Raw genomic sequence first — 24,213 nt, forward strand, 5'->3', positions numbered from 1 at the left:
GTTCCTTCTCCATGAAATCAGTATGAATCAGAAGAAATTCCATGGAAAACAATATCATTTTTGAGATAAAACACATGATCAGCGTCACCCCCACAAACACAGAGTAAATCCACGTTTACAAAACAGATTACCATTTTCCTGGTGGGGGCTAGTTGTTTCCTAAAAACTAACAGTTTACAGACTCTTTAATTTAGTAAACGCTGGTAAATTCCCAGCATAAACCTCCTTCTCAGGAGGAATTTTTCTTGGGGAAATTCTGGCACTGTTAGTACAGGGTGAATTGATTTTCTCTCCACTTGGAAAACTAGATTGAATTTCTGGCCACTCATATAACACTCACGTTATTCCCCGTGCACAGACTCTGCGTTACGCAAAGGAAATGCCTTTCCTCTGCTTTTGAAAGTCCAGGAATGAATTCACTTCCTCATTGTCATTGAAAACGGCTGTGAGCTTTGACTGTGTCCAGGATTGTTAACCTCTTCGAATATGAGATATTGAAACCTATTCAATACTTAGCACTCTTGCGGTAAAACCCCACTTAGACTGTTTTGCCGGTGTTATGACAAATGAGATTAAATCTGACACCTACACTAATAATTCTAAAACAAGACTTACAGTAAGATTTACCAGACCCCTCATACAACTCAAATCTCTGATGAAAATAAAAGAGGGCATTAATGAAAGAGATGCTGTACATCTAGCAGAACTAATGAGCCTGATGACACAGAAGCAAGTGATGAAGTTCAATGGCCTGTGTTATTGAGGGGGTCAGACGAGATAATTACAAATATGAGAAGCCCACCAGAAACAATCATGATATCTGTATTTCTTGCATATTTCTTCTCTTTCCTCCACGTTCAGACAATTGGGGGGCAATTAAAAAATTATACATGGAAAAGAGTAACAAGCTTCATTCTGTATGATTCATGACTAAAGATTACCTTCACATGATCACTTTTTATTCACTTAGCAGTCCCTCCACAATTCCATTGCTAAGAGCTGTTGAGGAGTAGAGATATTTCCATCCCAGTAGAAAACGGTGTCAACAGTTCTCCCATATTAGTAAGGAATGATACAGAGTCATTCATTCACACATTCACCAAGCACATGGAAATTAACCACAATTTAAAATACCTTCAAAGAGTGTAAGGTTGGCTTAGTAAGTGGAAACATGCATTAGAAAATTCATTATTGGAAATATCTAGAAAAATGAGAAAAGGTTGCACTGAATTCTTCCCATTTGGTTTGTGCAAACTGCATATATTCTGGGAGAAAATGAAAAGTTCAAATGAGACTAGATTTCATTGGGAAAGGAAAGACAATATGGCATTTTCAAGACCTGTAATTTTGGCAAGTCTGCTGAACTGCAGGCTGATTGGTGACTGACTGCAATTATATGTTGAAACTGCTCAGGGAATAAAGGACAGAGGAGCAAGGGCTTTAATTTGGTGAACAGGCATTAGTTAGCTCCATTCCCCAACCCTTCCCATTCACCCCCAGAGGGCATAGCTCTGTGTTAAATGCTTACTTCATATTTAATGTTAGAATAGTAGCTTATATAATCTCATCAGAAGGGAATCTACAAGAGAGGTAAACAGCAGTTGTTCCCATCAGACTACACATACACAAGGCATTGTCTTCACCCAACTATTTCCTTGTTAGCCAACTGCTGACTTAGGGATGCTGAACTGTTCACTGAAACAAATAACTCAAAAATCCAGACTCTGCTTTATGGCTCCCTGCTGTGGTGTGCACTACACATTTAGCCAACTCAGATGTCCCAGCCAAAGTATTCAGGTGAAGACTAAAATGGGTAGACTTGTACTACCAAGACAGCCGCATGCATTAAGGCATGCTGACTACTACTGCTTTAGAAAGAGGAGACCATCTCTGTGCACAGCCCATCCCTTCAGAGCATTATCTATGCAGTCCTTTATGCTTACAGCCCTCAACCTAAATCAAAGACCATTACAATATTAATGGTTCACAGTTAAGTCTGCTACACTTGGACAGTAACTCTCTTGAAGCAGAGACCACGGTTTGTAAATATGCGCAGGATCTATGTGTCTTGGTGTTAAGATACTGCAAATATAACAAACAAAATTAATAAACAAAAGACTCCGTCCTGAACAGTTTGTGGTCAAAACTAAACAAGTAAGATACAGAAAAGTGTGAGAAAAAAAACACATCCTTACACTTGCTGTACAACTCAGAAGGCAAGGCACTAGAATACCAAGCCACAGCCCAAAATCCCACAGGAAAATTGTGGCAAAGTGCAGGCTGGAAAGTTATCAGGAACAAACCACTCCATTTCTGTACTATTTGCTAAGCATCTTCTCAACCACTGTGAGAAACAGTGCACTGAGCTAGCCAGGCAAGCCTTTGATTTGGCCTCCTACAGCTGTCCTAATTTTCTTCAATTTAGCCACAAGCCCTGCCTCAGCCTGTTTCACAATCCACTGAAAGCACTTTGCTCTCCTAGACAAAAACATTTTTGGTCTTTTGCTCATTTCTTGTTGGGGGCTTAGATGAATTCTGTGTTATACACTGCAGAGGGTCAGTAATGCTGGGCTTTGCTGCTATCTCAAACGTACGCACACACACCCACATCCCCGCACTTATCAGAGGCCCTGAGGCTTGACCCAGTATTGACAGATATCAGAAGAATGTATGACAGCTAAAAATCAAGTTGGAAAGATTTTACCTTCACCATGACAAACTTTTCACACTTTTCACAGAATCTCTAATATAACACTGCTGGAAAAGCACTCTGAGATTCCGGCTTGCCCACTACCTCCATGCCATGAGGCAGGACCAGCCATACTTCGTCTACTTATAGCTAATATAACCTGTTCTTAAAGACATCCAACATTTCCCTCCACAGGTAATTTACTGAAATGTGTCACCAGCCTTAATGGTACGATATTATTCTTGATCTTTAACCTGTATCTCCACAAAAGTAGCCAGGACAAGATCTGAACTTTCAGCTGCTTTGGATCCCACTGAAATACCAGCCCTCTTCTGACATTTCTACCAGCAGCATTAACAAGAAGAAAATACAAAAATACAAAAAAAAAAAAAAAAGAAAAAAAAAGGAAAAGCAGGGAAAAGCAGAAAAGCAGAGGAAAAGAAGATGGAAGCTTGGGATAAGTAGGAAGCTCTACTTCCAGCACAGCCCTTGCCACAAAACATGTTAGAAGTCTCCTTGGGAATCTGGAGTTTCTCTTATTTTATTCAGATGAGTGTATGGAAAATTCATAGAACCAGTTCCGCTCTTTCTATCTAAATGGCAGAAAAGAGTTTTGGTAATTTCTTTCTTTCTTTTTTTTTTTTTTTTTTTTTAAACCATCACTACTTAGTTCAGTAGTTAGCACCAATTTTCTGTCTAATACAGGTTTAAGGGATTTTCCTCCCTGTTTCTCCTCTATACTGACAAGCCCTTCTCATCACTTCTCCGCCAGGAAAAGAAGTAATGAAAGGGCTCCTGGAAGACAGAAGTGCTGAACTCAAGCGTGACCTCAAGCACTGCTATTGCAATAGAAGGGATTTCCCTTTTATGATCCTTTTCCTCCCTTCTAGATGAATCATGCCTCTTACAGAACAATCTGATACCAAAAGACCTGGCTAGTGATTGAGCTATTAAAGCCTGAATGTTGCTATCATAAATATTGTCACAGTCATGATCCTGTGATATAATGCGACAGAAGTACTGTCTTCACAATGAGCCTTTCCTTATGCAACCTCTAAAACATTCAGTGATGATGTTCTGAACACACCGAGGTCTTGGTACAACCTACAGAGCATAAGCTCCTCCTTCTTGCACAGTACAGAGAAGTGAAATAATTAAAAAAAAAATTAGAGAAACAAAGCTGAATGGGGCCTTGGGAAATTAACTCTTACTTCCCAAGCACCATAAAAAATCATCGTTGATTGATGTGCACGCTGTTTACTTAAATACCCTCCAAAGATGGCTATTCTGCAGCTTCACTAGGCAGCCTACTCTAGGGTTATACTAATTTTGCCACTTCTAAGTTGTTGGATGTTTTTCCCCCCCTTATGCCTAGCCAGAATATAGGTTGCTGGAACTCAAACTCCCTATTTCTTATCCTGTCTTGAATGGCAAGGACAACTTACCCATTCCCTACGATAGATATGTCTATGTATACATACGCAGAAATATGCATCATATATATGTGTGTGCATATATGCACACACTTCAAAGAAAAAAAATTTCCCTGTCTTTATATATATATATATACGTGTGCGTGTTTATATTATGATATAATGTTTATATTTGACAGAAACAGTGGGATAAACTATGGTGTATAATTACAAGCAGTATATCTGAAAAGAGGAATGTATATTCATGTATTTGATAATTATTGATGTTGTTGATGTTTTTAAGCGTATTGCTGTATTGCCTAGGAGATCCGGTTAACAAGACTGAACTTCATTTTGTGCTGTGCAAACTCAGATCAAATGAATTCCTGCCATCCTGCTCAGACCTGTATGATAAACATCAGCCTTAGCCACGTGCAATCAGCGTTTAGTTTATTAAGGAGTAAATAGTAATTATGAATATTCAGATGTGCTTAGAGTAACAAAAATAAGCTGTTGCCATTTCAGTTGTTCCTCAGACTCGCTATTTCCCTCGCAGGCTCTCAGCTAATACCTGCAGAATACGTGTTAGTCTCTTTACTCACCCTTATTTTCCTTTCCAGGATCAACAAACATACGAAAAACAACACAAACAAAAGGAGCTAGAACCACTCCTCTATCAATTTGCTGTAGCTTTACATAAAAAGCAGGGTATAAGTCAGCTCCTTTTTCCCTGCTTCCTACCTTAACTCCTCATTCCCACTCCACGGTGGAAATCACCATCACTTCAGATGTTCTCTGTGTAGCTAGCTGAGAGTCACAGAGAAAAATGGTTTGGGTAAAAATATACACACCTGCACTTATATACACATGTATAGCTGTTTTCTAATCAGATCACTTAAATAACCCAGTACCTTGGCACACCCAGGGGGATAGGGAAAAATGTCCAGGAGCAGAGAAGAGCAAGTTCTGTTTTAAACTGACTTCACTGCTGAAGGAAGCATACTCAGGGTAAACCACACCCCAGCTGCTGCCCTAGTTATGCAAGTAATCACTCAGGCCCTCTCCCCTCAGGCATCCAGCCTCCCTGGATCTCAGTCAACCCTCAGACCATCAATCCTTAAGTGCGGAGCCTTACCTACCTAACTACTACCTTCCAAGGCAACTGAGAGGCTAGGCCAAAAAAAAAAAAAAAAAATATATATATATATATATATCTTTTGTAATAAATCTCTCTAGAGAATGGGGTAAAAAAAATAAAAATGGAAAGTATTATTATTTTTCCAGCTATGTCACTGCCTTCTTTTCTAACAAAGACAAAGAAGGACAGCAGGCTACACAAAGGCTTTCAACACCAGGAAAAGTATGCTGTCACATAACTACAGCATGTGGCACAAGAGCATGAGCTGAGCCAGCTGGTGCTAACGGAGGCGAGACAAGGGAACTCTTCCAAAATCCACCTTTCTATGACAGGAGTCAGGACTTAAGGCCCGATTTCAAGGTGTGGGGCAACCCCAGCTTCTCAAGTCAGTGGGAAGGGTGGACGCTCAGCAACTGGCAGGAGTTCAGCATCAGTAGGGGTAGAGTCTTGTAAGACCACAACAAACTATATTGTATTGTATTTTACTTCTGCCTGCCTTCAGGTTTCAAGCCTTGTCGGCAAGGCACTGCCAATTTCCACCACAGATCACATCCATACGTTGTACCTACAGGCCCAAAGTATTGTATTTTATTTAGTTTTCCCATTGCACAGACTTCAGGATACTGTTTGAAGGTGTGAATTAATGGATTGCAAGCATTAAATTCAAGGATTGCTACAAACTGCCAGGCGTGGACAGGAGCTTACCAACCTGCCCTGAAAACTACCACCAGACTTAGTCTGAGGTCCTGACCCACACCTGCACTGGCCTTGCCTCGTGCAGGGCTGGATTACAGCCCGTTAACACCTCCTAAAATACCAGTACGGGGATCTAAGTGATTATGTATCAAGCGGATAACCCCTAATTAACCAAAATGAAGTCAGCAGTGGCTACTGACACACACAGCGCCAAAATGGCGGAGCACAGGTAGCCTCAGAGGGGCTTGAGTTTGTGTGAGGGCTTGGAGGAACAGCACCACATGGGGCAGCCGGATAGCGCCACCACCATCAGGCAGGGGGGCACGGAGCCTTCCCCATGCCCCATAGGGTGAGCCTGAGCCCGCCCGGCCGAGAGGGGGAGACACAACCGGGGGCAGGCTGCGGCCGGGCCGGGCAGGGGGCATGGGGCCGGGGCCGGGCTGCGGAGCGCCGGGGCGCTGCGGCGGCCCCTGGCGGCGGCTGCTGGGTGCTGGGTGCGGGCGGCTGGCGGCGCTGCGGTTGTCACATGTCGGAAAGTCCCAAGCGCTGACGGTGGAAATCCCCGCTGGGTTTTTTTTTTTTTTTTTTTCTTCTTGGTGTGTGTTGTGTTGTGCTTTTTTTTTTTTTTTTTTTCTTTCGCCCGGTCGCTGAAACAGAAAGGGGAAAAAAAAAAAAACACCAAGAGGCTGGGCTCAGCCCTTCATTCCGCGGCAGAAGCAGCGGCGGCGGCAGCTGCAGCTCCAGCGGGGAGGGGGCGGCGGAGGCGGCAGCGGAGCGGCCAGGGCACCCCGGGCAGCCCGGGCAGCCCGGTCCCGCTGCCGGCACGGCCCCGCGGGCTCTGCGGGCGTGGATGGCTGCGGGGCTCGGCTGCCTTCCCCCGCCGCGGCCCGGCTGCTGAGCAGCACGCAGGGGCAGCACCTCCCGCAGCAGCCCGGCGGCACCCAGGTGAGCGCTGCCCCGCCGGGGCCGGGGGGGAGGCGGCCGCGGCTTCGCCCCGGCTCTCCGGGGGCTGCTGGCGGCAGCCCGGTGCCGGGCGAGGAAATTGTGCCCTCTGTTGATTGGCACGGCGCGGGCATTTCGGGCTCAGGGGTCCGAAATAGGCTGACCCCAGGCAGCCCTAGGGGGATAAACAGGGACGTCAGAGCAGCCCGCAGCGTTTTGTTTTCCTGCGTGTTTGGGAAGGTCAGAGCGGCACCGCTGGGGCTGCATTGGCCGCGCTCTGTATGGCCGGGGTATGGGGTGCTGGTGGCTTTTGTTTCAGCACCGCTTTCTCAAACCAGGGTCTCTCGGCTCTTGCCTGGGTTGCTGTTTGGTGGCTGTAGATGGCACAGGCAGTATTTTCCGTGCGCGGAGGGGGGGGGGAAAGCGGAGCTGCAGCGCAGGGCACCGAGCCACACGGTTCCGGTGAACGCTCCTCTAAGCGCCGTACTTTTTGTTGCTTAAAGCTGGAAATAACCATTCAGGGGGCCATGTCAGTAGTGCTTATTCATCTGCTAAGTCTTTATTTGGCTTTAAAAAAAAAAAAAAATCAACCCATTGACTCAATGACTCTACTTACGTAACGAAGGGATTCGATGTCCTGCTCGCCTCTGAGCAAAGCAGAGCAGTGTTTATGAAGAAAATTAATACGTGGTTGCTTATATATTTCTTAAATCATCCGTACATTTAACTGAAGGATTATGTGAGCGGTATGTATGAAACTGGGGGGGGCTGAGAAAACATGTTGTTTCTATTTTCAGCTCGTTTATTCTTAGGGAAAACGTTTATAATGTACCATTTTTATTAGGGAAAGGAAAGCGTCCCCACGTGTTGTGGGATGACAGCTCTGAGCACTGTTCCTGGTGCGCTGCCACGAGCAGAGGAAATAATACGGCGTGAATGACGCTGCCCTGCTTGGGCAGAGAGGGCTGTGCTGCCGTCGCCGTGTCTCGTCCATCACCTGCCTCTATTTCGGGTTTGACAGGGTGTCCACCGGCGGCGGCGGCCAGCTGGCTCTTGGCCAGGCTGCAGGAGGCAGGCGGCTCTTGGCAGCGGGAGCTGGAGGTCCCTCACCCTGAGAGCCCGTCCCAGCCTCCGGAAGGATGGCTGGAGCTGGAGCTGGATGCTGTCGCTTACTAGAAACTTTGCTTTGTTTGTAGACAGAGAAGTAATCCGCCTGGACAGCGTGGAGAGTCTCTCCCTGTAAAAATAACTGTTCATAGCGTTAGCTGCTGTAGGGCATGGGAGCCTGGGGAGATGTGTGAACGTGGTCCCCGTGTTTGGCTGTAGCTAGCCGCAACGTTAGGGTGCTCTGAATAAGTATTTCGGGCTGTAGATAGTTTGAGGTTATGGGTTTTGTTTTTTTTTTGTTCTTCCTGCTGTAACCCATGAGGCCGGAGATACTGAAGAAAGGGATGCAGGGCAGTAAACATTACTTGTCCCACTGTGGAAAAATGCTGGGGTTTTTGAGCCAAGTGGAAATGCTTTTTCAGCTCTGTTGACTTACCGGTGAGTAATACTGGCACTGCTCTTTGCACCCCCACACGCTGCACTAGCACCTCTGTGCAGCAGCTGCACTGCTCACAAAACATAAGGAGCCTCAAGAAGAGTAACATAAGTCTGTCCTTGAGTACTTGCCCTGCTCCTAATACCTTATTTACCATCTTCAGCCTCTGTAAGTATGGGAAGGATACTAGCACATGTGTAATTAATTATTCAGGTTCTTTGTACTATCCCAGGCATCACTTCTCAGAATGCACGGGCTGCAGAAAGCTGAAATGGTCATTACCTGCTTTTTTTGGCATGTCATCAAAACAAGAGCTTGGAATGTGCTGAAAGTTCAATGGGTTCATATGGCATTACTGTGCAGTTATCAATTAGTCAAGTTTCCAAGATAATTTTCCCTTCCCTTGATCTTGCCTTTTTTTTATCCTTGCTTTCATTTAAATGCCTTTTTTTTTTTTTGGAACAGTGATGTAATTTCCTTCATTGTGAATAAATTCTCCTCGATATTTCAGTAAATGATCACAGTAAATGAGTGAAATAAGCTGTTCAGTGGCTATATCTGAGTAATGTGGACAGAATGATGGATGTGAGCTTTGAAAATGATCAGCTCTGTAAGCCTCAGTGGACTGCGTCCATTCTGTGTACTTTTTGGGCAAAGCAGCAACCAGAATCCCGCGCCTGGAAGTTCATTCTCAGTCTCTGCAGAAGTGATAGCACTGCAGTGCAAGGATGCTAACATGTCAATAAGAAAATCCTTCTCTTTTTTGTTTCAGATTTCGTGTGGGAACATGGCTGGCCAACATGTCCTTCCTCAGGCTTTGTATCAGAGCAATATGCTGAAAGCTGTGAAGATCAGAGAGAGAACACCTGAAGATCTGGTCAAACCCCCCAATGGAATAATTCACCACTTCAGGACTATGCACAGATACACCATAGAAATGTTCAGAATGTGCCAGTTTTGCCCTCAGTTTCGGGAAATGCTTCAGAAGGCGCTGACTGACCAGGCCACCCAGACTTCACTGGAGCGCCAGAGGAAGCTGAACTGGTGCATGGAAGTCAGGAGACTTGTGCCTTTGAAGACTAATGGTAAGTTGTGAGCAGGTCTTTGTGTTGAAATGCCAGTTGTGACTGGAAGGCAAGGTCTGGTGATGACCCAGCTGTAATATCGGTGCCCATGAGAACATGCTGACCTTGCTGGTGGTGGGCTTGGCTGCCCGGTGGGCTCTGCGAGCTCTTGCCTTCCCTCAGGGCAAGGAAATGTGCGATGCCCTTTTATTTTAAGGGTCGCTGCTGGTCAGAGAACTTCACGTTAGCATTACTTTATGTGTATTGTGTCAGGCGCTGTAAATGAAGTAGCGCGAGTGCAGCGATTTCTTAGCGGGGTGCAAGAGCCCATGTTGTCAAGCAGGAAAACTTTGCACATGACTGTGAGAACTGCTGGGCATTTCACGTTCGGTGCAGGAAAGATTTGGTAATGGCTATGACTTATGGTCATGCAACTCCAAGCTTGGACTCAGGATTCCCTACAGCATAGCAATGCCTCAAATGGGAAGGTAGACTGGGACGCTGAGGACACCAAGATTATGGGAAATATATATTCCTTGCTCAAGGAGCAGATGACACTGGGTGTGGTGGACCTTCAGCCTAGTTCAAGTCAGTACATTATGCTCTTAGGAAGCTTATTTTCCTCTCTGTTTATATATACATTGTCCGTGTGTTCCTAGACCACAGTCTTTTCTTTCCTGTTTGCACACAATTGTATTTTACAAAACCCATGAAAACAACCACCATGCAGATGCAACTGCTGTGACCTTAAAGAGCCTGATCCAAATGTACCCTTCTGTCACGGTAATTGAAACACTGACCTTTTGGTGGGCTTTTGTGGGCAGCTTCTGCTTTTGCGTGAAATTCCTGTGGTTGTAATTAGTCTGTCCGTGAAGACTGGGTAACCTTGGACTTCCAGAGGACGAGAGTTGCAGGCAGTGCTTTGCAGGTACCAGGAGGGTGACATCACTCCAAGTGTTGTGTCTTCAAAACTTCACTGCAAGAGATGCACTCTAACAGACCTACTATAAAAATGGACAGTGTAATTTATGTGTAATTTGTGTAATTTATGCCCACGGCATAGGCTTTGGAGTCCTGCATCTGATGTTAATAATTCTGCAGGGGTCAAAGCTTCCCTTACTGCTGCAAACACAATGTTCAGTGAACAGGTGCCTTGTGTTGTGACTCTAGACCAGTGTTATAACTGGGAACAATTTATGGACCTGGGTCCTATCCGCGAGTAGGTGCACCAGTATACAGGATGCTGAAATATTAGGGATGGCAGAGCAAAAGGGGTTAGTTGGTGTTCCCCCACTCCCCGTGCAGCCAGTGCATTGCACTGGGCTTCCGTCTGGTGCTGTAAGGTCATCAAGTGCTTGCGCAGGAGGAGTGGCTTTGGGAACCTGTGGTTTATGCAAAGTTGCTGCAGCTCTGCAGGAGGGAGAAGGCAGACTGGGCTGAAGGAGAGGATGGCTGAGAAAATCCTGGAGAAGCCCTGTACAAGCCCAGAAAATTATGTTATTCAAACGAGTGGAAAAACTATGGTGTTTTTTTTTTTCCTCCCACATGGCATGAAGAAAATTTTAAAAGCATTTGACTGCTTAACCCACAGATGTGGGAGGAGTATTAGTTCCTTCAGAGATGGGCTTTCTTCAGAAAAATCCACATCTTTTAATGAAGGCTTTAGTTGTTCATATTGTTCAAATTAAAGAGATCCTTATGGGACCTTTTAATGTGTGTTTTACCTAATATGTACGCGAGTTGGTGGTGTCATTTCTCTTCTCACAAAAAGAATCACTGCACGCTTACTTGCAGGCATGTGAATGGTGGATAGAAAGCGGGCGGTAGGAGGTATAAAAATTGAAACTTTCGAAAAAAAATTAATTTAAAATCCCATCATCTATTGGCTGTAGCGATTTCACTTGTATAATGAATAGGCATTCATTCCAGCTCGCCCAACCACACCCCCCGGGAAAGTCCGAGGGAGGCTTCGCTGTGCAGCCGTGCGCGCAGCAGAACAAAAAGTACAAGTGTTGCTCAACTGCTAGTCAAACGGCGCCGGGGAATTCCAAGTGCTGCGTAAGGAATTTTGGGCGCTGCTTCTCAATAAAGAACTGAAAGTCAGCTCTGAGAGAAGAAGAAAAAAAAAAAAATCTTATCTTTGCTCTAGATTTTGCAAAGGGAAAATTTTAACGGGATTAATATGTCATCTCTCTTGTTCAGAAGGAAACCCAGTCAGGTTTTCAATATTATATGCTCTTCCCTGATGTTTTTTGAGCTCGAGTACACAGTCTGCAGACACAGTCTGCTTTGCAAGACTCCATTCAGAAACCAGAAGTCAGTGGTAGGAACCTGATATGCAGTGAGACCATAACAATTTATAAAATGTTAAGCGTGTTTGCAAATGATACTTATTCAGGATCTGGTGTCTGTTGTAGGTTTTTATCTGCAGTTTCACAGAAAAAATAGCGAAGTGTTCACAAACAATTTACTTGAGCTCATAATGCATGTAGCCTAATACATGGTTTTAAGTCTGGGCAGTGGAGTCTTTCCTTTTTTTTTTTCTTTTTTTATCTTCTCTCCCCATCCCAAGAAAAATCTAGCAGGTTTCTCATGGTTGATGTCCTCTCTTCCAAGGAAATTAATATGATTTCTTAATTTTCAGTGAATCTGTTTACCACTGTATTAAACGCCAGGCCTAGTTTTGAATCTGAGGACAGGACAGTAATGGTTCTTGCTATTTCCCTTTCATAAAGGCTTTTGAAGAGGGTGGATAGAGGTAGAATTTGAAAGGGAGCCATAGGCATACTTTGTCACACCTTTCAATTAAGTTTATTAGCTATTCAGATTCTCAGTTTCTTCCCTGTGAAACTGCAGAACTCTGCTTTTCTTCCTACATATAAAGAGGATTCCTTCAATGGAAGGAGTAGTCGAAATGAGAAGCAAATCATTATGCTTTTCATTTAGCTAATTTTAATTTTGTGCTTTAGAAAAGCAAATCTCTACATGGAATTTACAACAGCACAGCATACAGACAGCTATCAGCTCTGAGAGGAAGGCAAGAGGTGTTCCTACAGTTGCTTTACATAAATGAAATAGGTACAGAAAGGGAAGAATAGGTCATTGTAATTCATTATAATTCCTCCATGCAAAGACAAATGCCAAGCTTTCCTATGCAGTGCTCGTCAGGGGAGGTGTTACTATAGGATATTATTTTTGTTTTTCATTTTCTCAACCCTGTGCCATCAGGTGTGCATTTGTTTAAACACTGGTGAGGGAGACTTACACATTCTTTTGAACTTTTATGATGACTTGGTTGTGTTTAAAAGCCATTGCAACTGCTTGACATCTGCAGGCAACCCCAGAATTCAGTTCAGGAGATCAGTCCAAGTTAGTAAGATAAATAAGGAGCAGGTAAGTAAGATAGATAAGGGGCAGGTTTCCCACTGCTGCTGAGTACAGTTCACCAGCCAGTGCAGGGACAAGAAGCAGAGAGGGGACAACTTGTTTTCTTCCCCTGGGCAGAGCACTCACAGCTGCCGTCTTCCTGTGAAAAGCCCTCTGGCAGAGGCTTAGTGAAAAGTGCACGTGGAATATGTGGATGTGCTGCGTAATTAATTCCACATCCTTCTTGTTGGTGGGGTTTTATTTAAGCAGCCATGTAAAATCAACGTACTCTTTCCTTTTTCTTTCAGGTGATGGAAATTGCCTCATGCATGCTGCATCTCAGTACATGTGGGGTATTGAAGATATTGACCTCGTCTTAAGAAAAACGCTGTTTAGCGCCCTCCGGGAGATTGATACGCGGAACTTCAAGCTGCGCTGGCAGCGGGAGGCTATAAAGTCCCAGGAGTTTGTAGAGACAGGACTCCGCTATGACACCCGGGTAAGGCGGCCTGAGGGAACTGTGCAGTTTGCTGAATGCTTCTCAGGGTTGCCTTGCTGATTTTCTTTGAGTCTTTGGCTCCACGGATCCCGCTGTTTGTGGAGAGAGGAAATGCTGTTCCTTTGGAGGAAATGGGAAAACGTGCATATTTTGAGTGCTGCAGTTGGTTCCTGACCTCCGTGTCTTTAAACCGTTGCTGACGGATGTTTCTTTCCTCAGAACTGGGAGGAGGAGTGGGAATACCTCATTGAAATGACCTCTCCAGAAACATCTGGGGCTCGAAACAGGCTTCCTTATAACGCGCTGGAAGAAATCCACATCTTCATCCTTGCTAACATCCTCAGAAGACCAATCATTGTCCTCGCAGGTGAGTTGCCCAGCAAGTCATCTCACATGAAGGGTCGCCTCAGTCTGTGCTCAGTCTGTGTTAGTGATCTGATTTTGCTAATTGTTGTTTTTAGGTAGGTGTATTTCAGAACTGGGAGTTTCAGCAATTGTTCTAAAACGCCCAGAATGCTTTTCTGTTACCTATAGCACATACATACTTGTGCTTAACAGATTTTTTCCTTCTTCCTTGTGCAGATAAAGTGGTGAGAAGCTTAGAGTCAGGCTCCAGTTTTGCTCCTTTGAACGTTGGCGGTGTTTACCTGCCACTCCTTTGGCCAGCAGAAGAATGCTACAGATATCCAATTGTGCTTGGCTACGACAATATGCATTTTACACCTCTAGTGACCCTGAAGGACAGTGGCCCAGGTATTTTTCAAGTACTTCGTCTACTAATTGCATAGCCTCTTCAGTACTTTTATGCTGACGCAGCATTTAAAATATAATTTGGCTAATATTTGCATTTTAAAAGTTAATGTAAAAGACTTCTTCGGAATGTGTTCTTAAAATGTAAGCAGAAACAGCTGTGTCTGTAAACATGAATAGAAACTAAAAACTGTATTCAAAATGCCAGCTGAAAGTGGAGCACAGCTCACCTGCTTCCAGGCTGGCATCAAAGGGTGGCCTCTGCTTCGCTGTGTGCCTCTGTCTCGCTGTGTGCTGGCCTCCTTTCCATGTTCCACCGTAAAAGTAGCTTCAAACAACACAGTCTCACAGCAGTGTGCAGCTGCCTAGCAGGGGCAGTGAGATACATGCTTTGCCATTTTTAATGTATCTCATCCAAATGGATAACAGTGCTCTAGGTTCAGGCATCACCTTATAAAAAGGTGTAATAAACTAAGCTCTATGATACTGCCCCCAGGGAGAAGGCAATTGCAATGGGGACATTAAAAATTGCAGTAGGATGGGACTAAATTTTTGGGACTGATGTATCTGAATCCTCTCTTAATTACACTGCTTAGAAACCAGTTTGTCTTGCCAGCCAGTCTCTTGTCTGTCCAAAATTCAGCAGCAGTGCTGACATCTCCGTTGTGTTGTATCTTGTGGTTACTCCTGGCAGGTAAAATACCTGTGCTAACCCCTTGTGTTTCCACACAGAGATCCGGGCTGTCCCTCTGGTCACCAGCGAACGAGGCAGATTTGAGGATTTGAGCGTGCACTTTCTGACGGATGCGGAGGAGAGGGAAAAAGAGCAGCTGCTAAAGGACTACTTGATAGTCATAGAAATTCCAGTGCAAGGCTGGGATCATGGCACAACTCACCTAATTAACGCTGCAAAGTGAGTGTCATTCCTGTTTCCTCAGTTATGCTGGTTAAGGTGGTGGTAGAAGCCACGCCAGTCTGTGTGTGTGTGCCTCTTCACTATTTCTTTCCTTCCATGATAGTGCACGTTTGCCCTCTGCAGTATAAAATACTGGTGTTACCGTTCACATGGTTTTAAGTGGTATGGGCTTGAACCAGTCTCAAAGCCAAAGGCAAAAATGGATTTGGATTTAGCAGCATGAGCCTAATACGTTAGAAGAGTAAAGCCAACAGACTAGTTGCAGTGACATTTACGTTACTCGGGGAGTGGCTGAGAAGTAGTTACAACCAGGAACAAGTTCTGCAGAACTCCTGCACTTCATAAATTGCATAAAGTGCAGTGGTGTAATTTTGTCTGCACTTGGCAGTGTGTTCAACGTACAAATTGCCTTGAAAGGTTGCATTCTTGCAGCGTCGCAGCAGGCAGGAAGCTGTGGCCAGTGGAGGAGCTGGTACCTGCCCTTGTCCCCCTGGCAGTTAGCAGTCAGCAACGTGTGGAGCAGCTGATTGCACTCACCAGCTTTTTTAATCTGGAGAGCGATGTCTGCCTATCCCTCCGTGACTCCCCGTATCCCCTGTCACTTCTCCCATTACAGCCCGTGGTGACATCTTTGTGCTGTCGAGTGCCACTGCTACAATGGGTTCTCGAGTATTACCAGCAGTGCTAGCTCCTCATCCTCTGAGCTATTGCATGATAAGCTGTGATGTGGGGTTTTCCCTGCGGTCAGGGTCACGTAGGGATTCTGTGATGGCTTCCAGCATTGCTTCAACTGAATTGAAGCCACCTAGTTTGTTTAAAGAATTTGACTGGTAGTTGCAGAGCCCATAGAGCAAAAAAAGGAGCAGATTTCAGAATGACTCAGTATTTCACGATACAATTCCACGGGAGGAAAGGTTTGTTCTGAGCATGGGCTGTGAAGAGGGTGGTCAAACACTACTCACAGCTCAGTTGGGCATTGGTCTTCAGAGGAATTTAGAATTTGAAGGGTTTTTCTTTTTATTTGAGAGATTATGTAGCCTTCCTGCATACATCTTTCATAGACAGTAAACCCTTACCTTGAAAATCCTTCCAAGAATACTTCTGCATTTAGCACTGTGAGACCATTTCTTTAGATGTGAAAGTCTCCATTTGACATCACTGAACACCTGCTTTTAAAATTATTTCCATTTACAGCAACAGTTAACATCCTGGATCTTCTAGCTGAGTAATATGGATGTGTATTAAATCTACATTTCCTCCCCACGTGGCCTGTATTTGTCTCCACCCCCAGCCATCTGCCCTTTTCAACCAGTGATTTTTTTTTTGTCTGTCAGGTTGGATGAAGGCAACCTACCCAAAGAAATAAACCTTGTGGAGGATTACTTTCAACTGGTGCAGCATGAGTACAAGAAATGGCAGGAGAACGCTGAGCCTGCTAGAAGAGAGACCTGCCCCAGGGCCAGACAGGATCTGTCTTTCTCCCAGCTCTCCCTCTTACAGGTGAAATGTGAAACTCCAAACTGCCCTTTCTATATGTCTGTGAACACTCAGCCCTACTGCCACGAGTGCTTTGAGCGGAGGTCACAGGGAACCAAAGGCAGAAAGCAGACCCCTAAAGCAGCACCTGAGAAACTAAAAGTAGCTGGATCGGGCTCCTCCCGCGGTGAGGTCTGTGAACCTGGGGGATGGATGTCTAAAGAGTCCGTAGCAGGGCCTCGCTCTGCGCCTCCAACTGCTCCCAGCCTCTTCCTCTACAGTGAAACCACTGCCATGAAATGCAGGACCCCAGACTGTCCCTTCACCTTGAACGTGCAACACAACGGACTTTGCGAACGCTGCTACAATTCCAGACAGCGTGCTCCTTGTAACAATGTGGATGACCAGAGACAGGTAGACTATGCCACGTGTAAAGGCTGCCTGCAGAAGGCCAACAGGACCTTTAATGGCATGTGCAGCACTTGTTTCAAAAGGACTACAGAGCGCTCCTCGAATGGTGGCCCTGGTTTTCTGTCCATGTGCCACCAGAGATCTACATCTGACCCATCCCAGATGTCGCCCAGCCTCCTTCAGCATCCTTGCCATCAGGCTCCCAACAACTGTGAAGAGCCACCACCGGCACCGCTGCCTCCTGCCCCACACGGTCCGGAGGAGAAGAGGGGAAGTAAACTCTGCAGGAAACCTGGCTGCAAGTTCTTTGGAACCGCTCAGAATGAGGGCTTCTGCACGCTGTGTTTCTTTGAGTACAGGGAAAACCATGGTAAGTGAGCTCTGTCAGATGTGGTGCAGATTGTGAAACTAAAGCTCAGCACACACTGTGCCCTAAAAAAGCAGGGGTTGGCAGAAACAGTGTGGAGCACAAGTAGCAGCATGAGGAAAATATGCGTTTTTTGCCATTATTAACCCAGAAAGAGGCATGCAGTAACATGGGGGACTTCTGTGAAATCTGTTGTAAAGCTTCCCATAGTCTTTTGTGGAAGCAAAACGTAGTCAGTGAAGAGTTGCATTTAATGCCTTTCAACTGCAGTAATGTTTTGCTATAAATTTTCTCCAGTTAAACATCATAATAACTAGAGAAGTTGTAGGAATTGGTGGGGGAAATAGTATTGTATTGATGCTACTGAAAACCAGCTGTGTTTGTAAGGCAAAGCTTTAAGGCAAGCTTAAAAAGCTTGGTGTGAATTTCAAGATAAAACAGGTATAACACTCTGGAGTAACTACTGAAGTCACTTCAATAAATAAAGCAGGCAAAATTTGTGCAAATATGCAAAAAATGTGCAAAAAAATGTGCAAATACAACGTGTGCAAGATAATACAGAATAAGTATTCTGTAGTGACATAGGAGTATATTATTATAACGTACCTTGAAGTCTTTCTTGGTAGTATCAAGTACATTTGTGCACATGTCAAGCCCATAAAAAAAAAAAAAAAGTAACTGTCTATAAATCATGTCTTGAAATCTTCAACTTCCATGTTTCTGGTTGATTACACAGTCAAAGTGTCCTTGGGTACAGAGGGCAGAAGACATATGTAAGAGAAATAATGCTCACCTCTTTCATTGCTGACAAACATGCCAATACTGCCCTTTTCACATCCTTTTAAATTATGAGCTTGTGTAAATTTTGAAAAGCTTGCAAAAGCTTCTTTGCAGTGTTGGTCACAAGGAAAAATGTTTTCCTTACGACTGTGGAATATATAAGATTGCCTCGTGAGATCAATAAGTGTAAGGCATGTTAACCCATTTAGCTCTGTTCTGTTACCCAATGTGATTGTAACAGGGGAGGGTGAAAGGGAAGGAAGAGTTGGGAATATCACAGGCAATACTCTGAAAGCAGTGGTGAAATTCCCCATGATTTCAGTGGAATCCAGTTTCTGTGCCGAGGGCAAGTTTTTATCAAGTCAGCTGTTGGAGCAGTTCCTGGAAAGTGCAAGGACTGAGGGGTCTGTGGGTTGTCCAAAATCCATGCTTGAGGCTAGTAGATTTTTTTTTTTTCTTTGTAAAATGAAGAGCTTTTCTTAGTCACTTTGGGTCACCCGATCTGTTGGGCTTATTCAAACTCCCCCTGTCCTTACTTTGCATTACAGACAGTTCTTTGCTACGCCATCAGAGGAGATCTCAGAGGAATTCCTCAGCAGCTGGTCAGCAAGGGAGCTCTGCTGCAGCCTTCCACAAAAACATGTCCTGCCAGCAGCGCAACTGTGGCACCCTGGGTAGCACCATGCTGGAAGGCTACTGCCAGAACTGTTTCATTAAAGCCCAGAGCCAGCGATTTCAGGAAGCCAGAAGGACAGAGGAACAGCTCGTGAGACAGCCCGAAGTAAGTATGAAGTTTGAAAACCTTGATTAGCGTGATTTTTCTCTTGTGAGAACAACTCAAAGCATGTTACAGGATGCAGCAACATTAAATTTTTCTAAGTGTCATGGGAAGACAAGTGCAAGGTATCTCATGATTTTCACTCCCTACAACTGAGCAGCACCATTGAGGTCGTTCTCAGTTTAGGGTAAGCATGGCTGTGTTCAGCTTTGCCTGACTGGAATTTCACCAGCAATTTCACTGGAAGCAATTGGACCAACAGTTGTTTTGCTGGCTGGAGAGAGATTTTTGTCCTTACCTTTAGAGCTATGCAATCATGTCAAGAAACTTAGTCTGTTTCATGTTGCTTTTTTTCGTTGAGCACGTAAGTTTGTTTCAGGCTTTTTCATTTGATTTGTTTTGGCTCTAGAATTGAGTTTTACCAAAGACAAAAAAACAGTTTTTCCAAGAAATGACAGTGTTTATGATGATCTTTGGTAAAGCCCAACTCAGCTGTTGGTATCACGCCCTTCAGAAGATGTGTGTCTTCCTAGGAGGGAAGCAGGGTTACATATACAACGCATTAGCACAGCTGAAAGAAAATGGAAATGCCACGCATGTTGCCAGCATAACTGACAGTGTTTTTCATGTGTTTCTAGAGAACAGGACAGCGCAGAGATCTGCAGCGAGCAGCAATGACTAGCCAGAAGAGACAGTGTGCAGTGGCTTCGTGTCGGAATAACCTGGCCTGCAGGAGTGAGGATCTGTGCCAGGAGTGCCAGCGCCGCAGCCAGATCACGCAGCTGGGGAGTCCCAGGGAGCCAGCTGCAGACGAGACCCCGAAGCAGCGCTGCCGAGCCCCTGCTTGTGACCACTATGGCAATACCAAGTGCAATGGTTACTGCAACGAGTGCTACCAGTTCAAACAGATCTATGGCTAGCGGGAAGGAAGAGTTGGTGAAGAAGAACGAGGTGCCAGCTACTTCCCTAACTGAAATGGTGCTATGTCCAAAACACTTACCAGTCCCGGGAGTGGGAGGTTGTGGGGGGGGGATATAAGCTGTCCGCTCTTGTTCCTGTTTATTCCTATTCTTGGGAATAAGTATTTAATTCCTCTAAACACTGCATACAAGGACTGCTGAGAAGGGCTGGTTGCTTTCTGCACAGAGCTGTCTTTCACGAATAAGCTCCTATCATGCTGTATTTAATTCTTGGACTTCCCAGTGGGAAGTTTGAAGCATTTGAATCCAAAGAGCTTCCTGCTTCTGCCTCTTTCACAATACCTCCCCTGCTCCCAGACAAGGAGCCACAGCTACTGTTGGAGGTGTGGGAACTCTGCGTTGATTTATATTGGTCAGAGGCAAGTTTCCTGAGTGAGGTCTTCCAGGACAGGCTGATGCATCTTGCAGTTGAAGCAGAGGGTCTCTGAAGAAACTTGCTTTGGTTTCCTTGCTTGTGTTCTTGCAGAGCTCAACAAGGCTAGAGCTCCTGCAGGCGCTTAGGGCAGTAACAGTGAGTGGTTCTGGGTTTGCAGAGCCCTTGGCAAACTAAGCTGCACTGTTGAACAAGACCAGTAGTGGTCTGCTCCTTCAATACACTTAACCACCATTTAGATCCTTTTCCACAGCTGAAGATAGCTGGAAAGATAACATGATTACAGAAGCACCTTTTATAACTATGTATGTGATGGGAAAACCGAACCCTGCAATTCTGCTCTCATTGCCTTCAACATATTGAAAAACCCCTGAAGCCCTACATCTTAGGCTTCAGTTCTGAAGCCAAAGTAACTTTCTTCTCTTCCATGATAATTGTCAGAAATACGTATGCTGCTGTTCATACCCCCCACTCCCAATCTCTCACTTCTGTAATCCTTAATGTGATTCTGTTATCATGCTTACAGCTTGGAGCTTGGCAATAAGGTACTTCAGGAGCAAGATCTCACTCCTGGAGTTCATGCATTCACTTCTCATTCTGCAGTGCCTTAGCAAACTCGCCTATACTGTTGTGCCTGATACCTGCTTCTCTCCTCTCCTTTAATACTTCTTAAGTTTTCAGCATCTGTTTTGCTGCTACTGTGTTGGAGGTGATAACCTCTTCTAATTTGCTTCTCAAGTTTAGAATCTTTTTTAGTTATTAAAAAAAACAGGTTTCTAAAAAAGAAAGTTAAAATAACTCTTGACTTATTTCTGTTAAATTTTATATATTTTGTGAACATTAATGTGAACATAAGTTTTATTAAAATATTTATATTATTTCAAACAATGCAACTTGAAATTTGCACATCTAGGATTTTTTTTACATATATTTACTCTTGTGTTGAACTTTGCAAACTTAAATCTATGATTGAAAAACATTCTCTGATATAAAGAAATAAATTATTGAAGGATTGAGTTCAGTATTTTGTATTGATGAGAAGGAGCACAGTCGAGCATGGGCCACCCACTGACCGAAGGATTTCCGTCCAGGACCACCGTTCATCACGTCACTGATGCACCCTGGTTCAGGTCGTGTAGCCAAGCACTTTGAGGTGATGACTTGCTGTGTGTCTCCACGTACTGTCTCCTAGCTTCAGTGTCCTCTCAGGAAGAGCTCTTGGTACCTTGTGGGACACCCGTGCAGTCGGTGTGCATCAGGACTTGGCTCCTGGGGGTGGGTGCTCAGTCTCCTGTCCCCAGAGCGGAGTGTGGCAGCATAAGGATGGGGCCGGACCAGGCTGTGAGGGATGCTAAGCCAGACTGACTTGACTTCCTTTCTTCATTCATCTACCAGTTATGCCATGGGTTCCCAGCTGACATTGACTGAGTGTCACCTTGGGTGGTAGTGATGGCCAAGAGTGACCCCCACGCATGCAGGGGCAGAGGCCCAGGCCAGCCCTGGCACCTCCTCTCACCATGAGCAGAAGGGAAGCCCTTTGCCTTGTGGTCGTGGCATCTGGCTTGCTCAATCACTCCTGAAAAGCAAGGTGCTAACTGCTTGGCTGAACGGTACTTGAAAGTGGTGTTCTCTTATCACAAACTTGTCTGAACCCAGCCACCCTGCCAGGGGCTTCCTGGGTTGTAACTCTCCCTCAGCATGGCATGAGGATTTTTCAGACCTCTCTCCGGACAGGCAATGCCGTTACACCACCGTGACTTCTACATGTTGCCCATGGCCTGAAAGGAAAATGAGATGTGCCTGAAAGCCTCCTGGTGGGGTCAGGACAGGAGCCCCTTTCCTAAGAGGTGACCCTAGCTGCTTCCCCCCTCCTCCTGGTCAGTTGCTCTCTGTCCTGGTTAACCCTGTCACACTTTGTTTGTTCAGGAGCACACTTTGCACAAGCTTCAGTGCCTTCCCAGTTGAAACCACACAGATGTTACAGTCCTGAGTGCTTTTGTGATGGGTCAGCCAGTGCTTGTAATTCCTGCAGCTCTTTAGCCCATGTTCCTGGGTTCCTGTCCACCTTCATACACACTGCTGTTTTGCAGTTTTTCCCCCCTCCCTCTGAACTAGAGCATCCCATCCTTTCAGACCAGACAAGCTAGAAGTAGCCTGCTTCCCCAGAGCAGAGCGTGTTGGACCTACCAACCCAATCTTCAGAGCATATTCCTGTTTTTCAGATTGTGACTGTTTATCCGTTCCTTCCTTCCCCTTTCTTCACAACTCATGTCTGCCCAATTCACCGAACTCCCACGCCAGGCAGAAACCTTGGTGCTGAAAGAGCAAGCAAATCCTGGCAGGGCTGCCTGCAACGAGGCTCACCAAGATGAGGGCAGCTGACAGCCCCTGCTGCCTGGAGAGGCAGAGCCTCCATCGCGACACCCTCAGGGGAGGCAGCAGTGGGAAGGGGGAGGTAGGTTAACTCCACTTGCTGCCACTTCTACACAGGGGAAGGGTTTCAGCTGAAATGCCCCTAATCCCACTGTTTTTTTCTGCTGCTTTCTGGGCCCATTACTCATAACTTTGAAGTCACATGAGGCTTGTCTCATTCTGAAGCTTGTATGTAAATGAGCGCCCAGCCTGTCTCTTGTGACTGACTTGTGTGGGAACATTAAAGCTAATGGTGCCTTCTTTTTTTTTAATACTCTGGTATTTCCCTAATGGCCTTAGGGGATTTTGGTCCTCTTGATGCTTTCTGCTGTCTGCCTAGCCAGACACCTCCTCAAGTTCAAGTATTTTTTTCCTTCCTGTTCTGCAAGAGAGAACTTTTATTTGGATTCTCCCTTTTTTGTGACCACTTATGGAAGTCTCTTTGCTGAGATGCAAATCTTTCATAGATTGTTTTCTGAGCATAAAGCTAAAACTAATATGAAACAATTGGCTTAACTACTTTCATTGCTCTGGAGTACTTTATTAGATGGTGCAGTAAAGGATTGCTGTGCCAGATGTGCTTACATATTCATTTTGTTTATGGAAAGGATACTTTTAGATGTTTTCAGTAATTCTTCCTGACTGGGATCTGAATATTATCTATGTTTCTAGACTTCTTAGAGATATAACATCTGTATTAATACGTAACATGACATGGGAGAAAGCAGTTACTAAATTTTTATACATTTATCTTCTGACACTTCAGTGCTCTGCTGGGCAAGTCTTTGTTTTGCCATAAAGTACTATCCATATGGGCAGGGATGGGAGCACTAACTAACGTGTCATCAGTTAGAGGAAACATTTACACTCTTAGATCTCTAACTTGGTGTGTTCCAGGAGCCCCAGGCAGGACCTAGCATGGTGGGCTTTTCAGGTAAAGCAACAACAGAGAGGTCCTGTTGCTTCACTCTCGGTGCCAGCTGTGATGTTCCACCTTCACACAGACGCTTAAGACATCATATTGACAGCCTGCGAGCCAAGCACCCATCCTTTCCTCCTGCTCTTGGTTGGATTCATCTCCATCCTGTACAGAGTCCAGCTCAGGCTGCAGAGCAGAAGAGAACAGTTCTGGTTATTGAAGTCAGGACATGTTATTCGATTAGCCTGTCAGGAGTTGCTTGCCATGCAACTTCGTGTACAGCTTAGTGTACAGCTGCCAGCTGACCCACAGGCGGCGTGGAGCAATTAGGAATGTAATAAATGGAAATGAAAAACATTATTTGAGTTACTGTAAATGTAGGAGTGGCCTCATATCTGCTTTTTATGTGCCTGATGGAGTCACAAGTGGTTACTCTTTTGCCAGCTGTCTCATCCTGGTGTTCCTGCACATGCTGCAGACCGTCCTAATCTATACCACCCCGTTCCTTGGAAGTGTCTGAAGTTACTTCAAAGAGGAAAACACAAAACAAAACAAAACAATTAACAAAAAAAAAAAAAAAAAAACCACTTTTTTTTTTCACAAAACCTGGGCCTAGTCCTACACCCTTTGGAGCAGAAATAGTATAGCGGTGACATAGCCATCAGCCTGGGGACCTGAAGAGTGAGAGGCCAGCTGAGGCCC

General features: G+C 45.0%; 1 protein-coding gene across 1 annotated transcript; it reads left to right on the top strand.

The window, feature by feature from the left end:
- Positions 1-6,394: 6,394 nt before the first annotated feature.
- On the top strand, positions 6,395-19,784 carry TNFAIP3 (TNF alpha induced protein 3). Its single transcript, XM_084284120.1, has 9 exons — positions 6,395-6,880; positions 9,193-9,505; positions 13,159-13,349; positions 13,569-13,716; positions 13,932-14,102; positions 14,832-15,012; positions 16,350-17,272; positions 18,598-18,830; positions 19,466-19,784. The coding sequence occupies exons 2-9, from the start codon at positions 9,208-9,210 to the stop codon at positions 19,745-19,747; spliced, it is 2,427 nt and encodes an 808-aa protein (XP_084140246.1). The 5' UTR covers positions 6,395-6,880; positions 9,193-9,207; the 3' UTR covers positions 19,748-19,784.
- Positions 19,785-24,213: the final 4,429 nt, after the last annotated feature.

Source organism: Netta rufina (genome assembly GCF_964035555.1).
Source record: "Netta rufina genome assembly, chromosome: 3".
Lineage (NCBI taxonomy): Eukaryota > Metazoa > Chordata > Aves > Anseriformes > Anatidae > Netta > Netta rufina.